This window comes from Rhopalosiphum padi, chromosome 1 (genome assembly GCF_020882245.1).
Source record: "Rhopalosiphum padi isolate XX-2018 chromosome 1, ASM2088224v1, whole genome shotgun sequence".
Lineage (NCBI taxonomy): Eukaryota > Metazoa > Arthropoda > Insecta > Hemiptera > Aphididae > Rhopalosiphum > Rhopalosiphum padi.
The window spans coordinates 11560994-11571772 of NC_083597.1; the positions used below are offsets into that span (position 1 = coordinate 11560994).

At 30.9% G+C, this 10779-nt stretch overlaps 1 protein-coding gene across 1 annotated transcript; it reads left to right on the forward strand.

Moving 5' to 3' along the window:
* Window positions 1-601: 601 nt before the first annotated feature.
* On the forward strand, window positions 602-10582 carry LOC132917402 (protein tweety). The gene is made up of 11 exons (XM_060978122.1): window positions 602-1338; window positions 4576-4782; window positions 4843-5003; window positions 5071-5182; window positions 5248-5486; window positions 5550-5645; window positions 5725-5797; window positions 5876-6270; window positions 6352-6453; window positions 6727-6840; window positions 8209-10582. Exons 2-11 carry the CDS (start codon window positions 4642-4644, stop codon window positions 8507-8509), a joined length of 1734 nt encoding a protein of 577 aa, XP_060834105.1. The 5' UTR covers window positions 602-1338; window positions 4576-4641; the 3' UTR covers window positions 8510-10582.
* Window positions 10583-10779: the final 197 nt, after the last annotated feature.

Genomic DNA, 10779 nt, shown 5'->3' on the forward strand with positions numbered 1-10779 from the left:
GAGGACGGACGCTGGTTATAGTTCAGAAAACAACGTTCCATAGCAAATAAATTGTAAAGTAACCCGTTGTAGACTTCGTCCCCCACACTCCCTGTGCATACAGTAAGGTGCTATAAAGCTAGTATTTCTCCTCGTTTAATTAAATGAAAGGGGACGCTGAAATCTATGAAAAAATGAATGCGACCCCCCCCCCCCAATTCGAGCACTGCCAACAATAATCGCGTACTGGAAACGCGCGCGCGACTTTAGCGGGCCGCCTTGATCACTGCCGAGTGGCGAGTGCCGCCGGTCGAGCGGTGCCCGTTGGTCTTGCGGAGAAAATCGTGCGCGAGTGAGAAGGCAAAAAAAACGTATTTGGAAATCCGAGGGGTTCGATGACGGTCGTGGGCGGTTGCGGGGAGGGGTTCGGGAGGGAATGCGTGCGCGGGACCGGCCGTCGTCGGCGGCGCGTTAGGGCGTAGACCCTGCGAAACGACTACCGAACGGAGCCGGATCGGGACAGGCGGCAGCACCGTTGCGCGACGGCCGAACGGGACGACCGGGCGAGCACCGGGGGCGGCGGCGGCCGGCGAGAGCAGCGCCTCCGAGCACCGGGACCGCCGCGACACGGCAGTCAGGCAGTCAGCAGCAGCAGCGCAGCGCCCCCGACTCCCGAGCCCGTCGTAATGATTTTCTAAAATGGCGTCACGCACACCGACGTCCGACACCGCCGCTGACGCGACAATTGACATTTCCGGCAACGTCCGCTCGTAGCGCGTTGCACAACGCGTACCGCCGCCGTCGACGGTCCGTCGTCTCCACTGCCGCCGACCGGTTACTGGTTAGATTAACGCACAGGCTCGTTCGTCTCCGCCACCGCCGCCGCCGCCGCCGCCGTCTTGTTGTTGTTGTTATTGTTGATGTTAATTGTTTTTTTTTTTTTTTTTTTTAATTTTAATCTCTTAAATTTATTATTTGCGTCGTCTCGTTTCCCCTCCGAATTTTTGCCGACGACAATTCCGTCGGTTGTCGTCCCGTTCGTTTCCCTACCACTATAGCGCGAACGACGACGGCGACGACGATACGACGACAATCGCACGGTTATCTCGCACTCGCAACTTCCGCGGTCGGACCGACGTTTACGCGCGCCCGTTTCCGATCGATAAACCAGTCTCGTGCGTGTGTCGTCGCCGCCTCCATTCGTCCGTGTTTCTCACGCCGTCGTTTTTCCCGATGACCGCGTTGCCCGCGCCGGTGTTATCGCGGTCGTCGTCTCGGTAGACAACAGCCGTCGTCACTCCGCCGCTTGCAGGTGTGCAGCTTCCAAGTCCGTTAGCCGTCGTCCAACACCAGCTATGGGTGAGTTGACTCGTCTCTCGTCCCGGTCGTTTTTCCCTCGTGGACCACACGCCGGAAGACACCGTTCCCTGCACTCTTGAATTGTAGTCGGGTATCCTTGGGTGCCTACCTACACAGTCAATCCTCAATCTTGTACGGCTAACACCCGGGTTCCTGTGCGGTCCTTGTCCTTAGTGCCTATTCGTTTGATATGTCTTATTCGGGTATTGCTGATCGTTCAAACTCCTCCTTGTAACACCTGTCAGTAATGGTTCGGATTGCTGGACGATCGCTTCTCAGTTTGATTGTCTCATCTATACCGTATTGCTGTGCTCACTATTTATCTATGGTCTTACACAAGTCGTTTGCTCAAGTACCTAACACCAGTGTCTAAATATACCTAGTCTTTTTTTGTTTTTTTTAATCATATTTACAAATGCCATATCAACTGTGGTTGTGTACGGCGAATATCTCGTTTATTACTTGTCAATTAACTGACTTGGTTGTTCTATTAGGATTAGGCTATCTGAAGAGGCAAATAGTAATGTTTTTTTACACCTAAAAGTATTTTTTTAGATAACTACATAAATTTACTATGATTTGATAATTTAATTATATTAGCCACCTACCTGTGTTGATTTTGACGTTATATGATGCAATCTTACTGATTAGGTATTAAAAATAGTGTATCATAAATAATGATAACTTAGCATAGTAATGTAATAGAGTGGGTATCTATACGATATCTAACTATAGAACTAAAATATGCTAATATATTACATGTTATTATATTTTTTTTTATAATTTTCAGGTGCCCCTAAGTTTGATAATTGGTTAATTTACTCTAGTATTAAAGCTAATAACACAAAATTAGTTCTGTTGAGTAGACATTTTTTATGTTTTATATTTATAATAATTATAAGATAGAGAAACACATTATGCAGGTTCAGCATCCTCTTATTTAAAGACCATTGTAATATGTTTTATTGCAGAAATGCATTATTTTCTTGATTAGGTTGTCAAGATAGGTACACAAATAAACATTGACAGTCTGTCGTATGCAATTATTGCCCTTTTAATCATAGCACAAGTGTTATATTATTTTAATCTAACATATTTATTTAGTCGTGTGCAATATAATAATTTTTAATGTAAAAAAAAAAGCAGTCCTTACACAGACCATAGTAAAAATTTAAAAAGCCGGTTATAGGTAGTGTTATTAATCAATAAGTACCTACCTAGATATTCTAAACATACATTTTATTTTTGTACTTGTACAACAATAATTTTAATAATAGTGGTAGTTAGGTTATTATTTATTATTATTTCAGAATAATGTACATTTAAAATATAACCTATTATATAAAAAAATATTATAATTAGATAATATTATATTTATAACAATCAAACCAACTAGTTCATGTTTTTCCTCTATGTGATTATTATATACTAATACTGTTGATGGATTACTGTGACCTTAATGCTAAGTTGTAAAAGTGATTTGGTTATAAAAACCATGATAGATAGGTACAGAAAATAATTAATATAGTTGGCTACCTTGATTAATATTAAGAGTATTTGTATAGTATTAAATTTAGATGTACTTATAAAAACATCATAATAAATAAATATTTTTTTAGTATTCATAACTTTTTATATTACCGATAAGAAAATTTAAACGTCTTATGCTACTTATCTTATAGGTGTTTCATGATGTTTTGTTTTTGTTGAAATAATTAAAAAAAGTTAAAAATTTTAATTATGAAGGTAAATTTTATTTTATTTTGTAATTATTTTAGTACTTTTTATTAAATTTTAATCATTTTGTTTATACCATAGCTACATTTTAGATAATTAAGTGCAATATGAATATTTTTGTCCTGTAATAATTATAAGTTAGTAGACACCGTGGAAGTCACATTGCTTGATAAAAAACTAACAAAGTAATGATTTTTAAATATTTTGTTATTTATTTTTAAAAATAGTAGATATATTTGTACAATGTTTTGATCCCTAGCTTTTAGGTTGCACCTATTTATACTTTTATTGAAACTTATAAAATAATAAATAAATATTTTCGTTAGGCACTGGTCAAACTTTATCTGACTTTGGCCACTCTATTAATTATTTGAATGGATTTGGCTAGAAAATTGCTAATATTTTGTTTTCATCCGACGTTAGAAAATTTTTAACCTGCTTCTTTCCACTTGATTAACATTGATACTTACTTATTTTGTCTTTAAAATACATATCATTGTAAAGTAAATAATTGAGCAGAGAATTGATAAGAAAATATTTTAAAAAAATTAAAATTTTTTGATTTAACTAAATGTACATAATATAAATTATTTATAGAAATCAAGGTTACATTTTTAATTTAATAATTAGGTAGATAATTCTTAAATATACATTTTAAATTAATAGTAATATTTTTCACTCATCACATAAAAATGTCCACCAGGTAGCAAGTATGATAGGTGACTTATTTAAAAAAATGTTAATGTTATGTAATTTATTTATCCTTCATAAAAGAGATTTATTATTCAGAAGAGTTAATGATTGTTTTGTTGTTATACTTACTACCTTCATATCTCGCTTCATATTGTTTGTCAAATATTAACCAGTTAATGTTTGATATTTTGATAATATTAATTTTTTTATATTTTGACAAGGAATGATAAGTGACTTGGATTTAAACTATTATGCTGAATATGATTAATGATAGGTATGTTTTATTAAAAACATTAAAGATTTGTTAGACTGTATATTATGTTTTGTCTGTTCTGTCAAAATATAATTTTGTATTTAATTACCTGTAGGTAATATTAAAAACCGTCAACTATTAGAAATATTATATCTTAGGTGATTTATTGTAGATATTTTGATGGGTACCTAAGGATATTTATTAAGGATTTTTATTTTTAGTATGGCAATATGATAAAATTATTGATAATCATTGGTAAAAGAATTGGTTCCCTTGATTCTGTTGATTTTAAATGTTGGGGTAAGCAGTCACATTTTTAATGAGTTAGTTCACTGCGCAAAAGTTTCCTGTATTGTTTAAAAACATCTCATCTAAATATAATAATATATGTGCTATTTATTATAAATTATGCGTAAAAAAAAACAAATGAATATGTATTGCCTTTACTATTATGTGAATTTACTAAATGTTATACAATATTGTTTTAGTAATATTTAAATACAGCTAAATACTTTTTACAGAATATTTCATCTAATTTATAATTTATTTTACAGATAAAAAATGCAGATAGAAATTAATTTTTGGTACATACGTGCATAGGAATAAAGAAAAAGGAAAAAATGGCTAGAATGTTGCAAGAAAATGTTGTTACCTATAAAACACCAGCTTTGGCACATTTATTTCATTCATTCCCACATCTAAATGTCAGTGGTCACCATGTCAACTCGGCATTTGCCCCATGGAGTGAACTTTATTTGGAAGTAAGTTAAATAAGCATATTATGTGTAAATGTAATGATTTTAACAAATTTTATGTTTCAGTCACTTGGCATTCTGGGTTCCATTCCCTCCTTGTGGTTGATAATTACCATGTTTTTATTGTTAATTTATCTTATGACAAGATGCTGTGATCGAAAACCTCGACCCAGGCATAGTATTGTTGTGCTCAAATGGACCTTAGCAATATTTACTGTTTTATCATGGTAATAGTGATTGTATACTTTTTTGTTTTGTTTTCAATAAATACTCATTGTGATTGTCTTTATGTAGTGGTGCTGTTGGCGTTAGTTTGTATGGAAATGACGATTTACATAATGGTGTTGTACAATTTCTGACATCAGCTAGAGCTTTGGATGACTTAGTAATTAGTGTTAAAAATCAGGTAAGATTACAATATCAATATTGCAGATTTAATAAATGTTTATGTTTTAATAATGTATTTCTTAGACGTCAGATATTGAAATATTGCTTCAAGTGAACATTCATGACAAACTGACAAATATAGGTGATATTATTGATTCACCAGTTGCTAATTTGACTGCTCGAGCACAAATTGTCACAGCTCTTAGCACTTTAGTAGGCAACGCAGCTTCAACTTTGACAAATATCCGTGGTATCAGTAATTCTTTACATGGAGTAAATCTGACTCCTTTTATTGATAATGTTTATTTAATGGAAACAATTAGGTAAGAAAATTACAATTTATTGAATGCATAAATCTATATTAATTGTATAATTTAATTTTGTAGATGGCCATTGACAATGGGTGTTCTTAGTATACTATTGGTATTCTGTGTCATACTTTTATTTGGAGTTGCCAGACATTCTCGCTGTGCTCTAATCATGTATGAATTTGAATTATCTTTTTGTGCAGTAACTACATTTAAATAATTACTAATTAATCATGTATTTATTTAATTTCAGGTTTTCTGTTTTTGGGCTGTTTGCTGTCATAATATCCTGGCTTACTGCATCTATTTATTTAACTTCTGCAGTCGTAAGCAATATAGATTTATAAAATTATTTTTATTAACTATTGTAGTTCTTGCTTAATATTTCTACTATTTTACGGTAGGCATTGGGTGACTTTTGTATGAATCCAAATGAATGGTTGGAACGTGATTGGACTCCATCATCTTTACGTCCAGACACATTATCTTTCTATACAACATGTGAAGGTAGTAATAATCCAACTGGTAGCACACGGACCAACCCATTTAGTATGGCTATACGTCAAGCATCAACTTCAGTAGATGCAACTAATTACCAGCTCGATATTGTAACACGCCTTGCTATAGTTTTATATCCCCCCTCAACTACCAGAGAAGATATGCCATTATTATTACAAAAAATGAGAATGGATGTTGAAAATGCTGCTAGAATGGTCTCGGCTTTACCTGCTTCACTTGAATGTCGACAAATACATGTACAGTACAATCGAGCTTTACATGCCACATGTGATCTTGCCCTGTAAGTTATTATTTATTTATATCAAAAGAAAAAACATTCAAATTTTAAATTTAAATATTTATTTCCATTTTGAAATTGTAGATTTGGATTGGCATTAATGTTATTGGCCAGTGTAGTATCTGGGATATTCTTTACAATTTTGGTGTGGCTAGATTCGCATACATGGATATACATAAGGAAGAAGTATGTTTCTAAAAATTATATTTAAAGGCGCTTACTGACGAGAGTATGAGAAGTGTTAAATGTATTTGTTAGTTAATAAGAGACGAGGCTCATAAGAATTCATATTATATTATGTTCTATAAATCTCAAATAACACAAATCATAATCTACTCAATATTGATATTTTGATTGAAAACGCATTTTGCAACACTTGCCTAACGAAATACTTTTGTCTGTATGCGCCTTAATAGAATTTATGTCATATCAATTAATTTTTATTGTGTTAACTTTTAGGCAAGACTATGCAAAAGCAGAAGAGAGAGATCCTTTCCTGGGACGACCAGGATCCACAGCAAGCAGTTCACAATCTCATGGACATCAGATGTCTACACTTACACGAAACCAAGGGTCGTACTACTACCCGTTGTTTATTTCGCATCCGACGCCTGCTCAGCACGCTCAAAACCGCCCAGCATGACTGTTTGTGTTTTTGTTTGATTATTTTGGTATCTTATTATTTTTTCATGTATTCTGTTTTCAAAGTAAAAAGGACAGTTTACAAAAAACTTATCATAAACTACATTTGACAAAATTAGTACACAGTACACACTTTCGGAATTAAAATTTACATCCACCAAGAATAGTATTTCCAGTTTCATCTTTCTTGTGTTTAAATAACCATATTTTCTTCTGCAGTTTTTTTAGAAATTTAATTTTATTGCTAGCTTCAATAATTTAATCTATATCTATTTTATTGATTTAATTATTTCCAGCAATAATTGACATTCAATCTTCTTACTTCTTCCACTGTAGAAACAAAAACAAAGTAATATCAAATTTAAATTAGTCTTTTAATATGGCTGTTTTATATTTTGTACTATTGCATGATTGTATATAACATTGATGCTTTCTGTAATACAATTATTTAAATTAATAAGTGACTAGCTATATTATGTTTAAAAATAATTAATTGCATGATTTATTTGTAGTATTAAATTGTTCTAACTCTATGTTTAATATGTCGCAGGTATGTTTATGTTGTATTAATGGAATAAATAGCTTAGCTTTACATATTATTAAAAAACACTATAAAACACACTTCAGTAATAGATTCATATTACATTTTAAATATAGAATATTAAGGTTTAGTAAAATGTACTAAAGATAAGTGAAGAGTTTTAAAAAAAGTGATTACAATTAATAAGTTACATTATGTAACTTACATATAAAAACTTTATTGTTTGTGAAAATAATAATTTATATTTTTATAATTTTATTTTTCTTGACTTTTTCAATTTTTAAACTTGATTAATCAAAAATCTTCGGCAAGGCTTTTGTTAATTCATGCTTTTTATTTTATTAAATAAACTATAATTTAAAAATTGCTTTAGACTATTATCTATTCTTCTCCTATATGCTAACTTTTTTTATTTACAATTTTCCTGACCTTCAGTTTATATATATTTATATTATATATTTTAAACAATTAAAATTATGAAGAAAACTTAAGTAGTAAATAATAATTATTAAATATAAAATAAGATTAAAAAAGATGTATTGCTTTGCATGTAATAATTTCTTTTTTTGTATATAAATACATTTTTTTGTGAACATACTGTTTTAGTTAAATGTAAATTAATAGAGTAATGTAATATACATTTTGTTAGCTTTGCTATCATTGTTAATTATGTAGGATATATCAAATACTACTTTTCATTATTTACGTATTTGTAGTTTTAATGAATATACTAACTGTATTACTTGTTTAATTTTTAGACCACGAGACGAATATGGAATGGGTAGCGGTATAGCAACGTTAAATGGCCGTAATGGTGGTTACATGCATGAAGGCGGTCCATCAAAAGTTGGGCCACAATATGCTACTTTAAACCGTAAATTCCGCACACTTGAACATCCAGGTGCACGTGGTGCACCTCATCCTCCACCATCATTCCGCGGTGTACCTACCTATTCCAATACTTTAGGGTACAATCGTAAACCTAATCAGTCTAATGATCGTCAATACTCTACATTAAGCCGTAAATGCAAAACATTAGAATCTTCAGATTTCTACTGAGATGAATCGACCTCTGCCGATCAAACACAAATATCGACTATAAGCGGCAGTTCACTGTCAACATTTGCAAGACCAACACCTGTACCTGACACTTCCTATCAGATAACAGAGCTGTAATGGTTTAGCAAGTATTAACAATTATTTTGTATGGCCTTTTAATGTTATGCTATCATTTTGAATTTGAGCACAGATTATTGAAAATTTACAAACATTTGGGGAGGATGGACATTAAGCATTACATGTCATCAGTTTTTAAGTTTATATGGTTTTATAGTTTTTTAAGGTCGTGTATGTTATATTTTATTCTTTTAACTTTTTAAATATTTGTTGAATTGTTTTTATTATTATGATCTTGCGTTAATTAAAAACTTCACAAATTAATCTTTTTTATTAGCTTTACGTTTGCTTCACGTATTTTGCATTTTAATATCTTAGGGTTTAGTAACATTTATATAATTTATGACTGTATACCTTAACCCACTTTTTGTTTCTTTCTTTTTTATAGAAGTGTAACGCTTAATGTGTTCAGTTTTCTTTGAATGATAATAATGACATTGGAATTTTTAAATGCTTAATAGTCTATCCTGAATCATAGTCTAGTCAATGATAACTGGCTCGTTTTCAATTATGTGTATTTGGCCCACAAAAATTAAAGAAATGTCGTTTAATGTGTTTGGCAGGGGTCGTCCCAAAAAATCCCCAATCAGATATTTTTTTTTTTACTAGTTCCTCAGTTTAAGAGATTAAGTAACCTTTATAATTCTTCCTTTTTTCATATTATGTAAAACAATATTGTTATAGATAATAATAATATGTTTTTGTAAATAAATAATTAGTAACAAACATTTAGTTTTATAAAATAACTGTAATATTCACATGTACACATTGTTTTAATTTTGATTTTAAAGTAACACATAAGCTTAATAATGTTTTTTCATTATTTAAAAATATTCCATGAGCTATTAATTTTATTTCTATTCCAATATTTAGAAACTGCGTTCACAGATTTCGTATCCTTTGTATTATATTTTATAAATTATTATAATATTTTTTTTTTTTCATTTTTAGAGTATAAAAATATGTTATTAATAGGTGTTTTATTAAAAATTATTAAAATCATAGTTTTTTTTAAAAAAAAAAAAAGTTACTAACAAGGTTCCACTCAGAATGATAACTTTCTATGTATTTAAATTAATATTTATTATTTTTATTTGGTTATCAATTTTAAAATTGTAAAATAACCTCATGCGTTCTTTAAAATGCATATTCCTATACTAACAAATCAATTGGCACCAATCCAATCATTCCACTAATTATTATTGTCAAGAAATATTGTGACAAACATTTTTAAAATTAATAAATGTAAATATCCAAATCAAACATTATCTATTATCCCAATTGTATGGTTGATATTGAGCTGTGTACCTATGTATATGGTGCCAAATCACCTCCAAATATACATGGATTTACATTTTCGTTTAGGTATAGTTTATTTTTTTTCCACATAAATTTAAACGTTATTAGTAATTTAACATTATATCTTAATGGCTCTTTATAATTTGAATTTTTAAATTTGTTGTCAATTAATATTGATTTATTTTAAAATTGTTTTCAATGTTTACCTCATCGAAGCTCATAAAAAAAAAAAAAAAAAGATGTGTACCAAAACGAATGAAGCACAATGTTAACGCATTTTGTACTTTTATACCACTGCTCCTATTCAATTTGAGGTTGTAATTGTTTTTTTTTTCTTAACTTGATAACATTTTAGACATGTATAACATTTACCTAAGACTGAACGAGACTGTTAATTTGTTTTTTTTTTTTAGTTTTACGTTATAATTTGTATTCAAAATTTCAATATTTCTCGTTATGGTCATACACTCTACATACAAATTTAAATAATATTAATCCTCTAGTACAAAAATTAATTATTATTAATATTCTGTGTAACTAAATTTTTTTTTTTATTATTATTATTACCTTGTTCAACCTTGACAAATTTTTGTATGTTCATATAATTTAGCGATAAAAGAAATGAATAATTAAAAACAATAATTATACATAGTATAAGTTTTTTGATTTATTTTTATGTACTTCTATGCAGGCAAATAAAGGACTATCATTTATTAATTTGTGACATCACATTTAATGATCTCAAATATAATAACTCTGTTGGCCAGCACAAAAATGGATGACAATTTGTTTTCAAATCTACAGAATACAGAATTTTTAATTGATTTTGGTATAAAAAATACCTCTAGGTACTC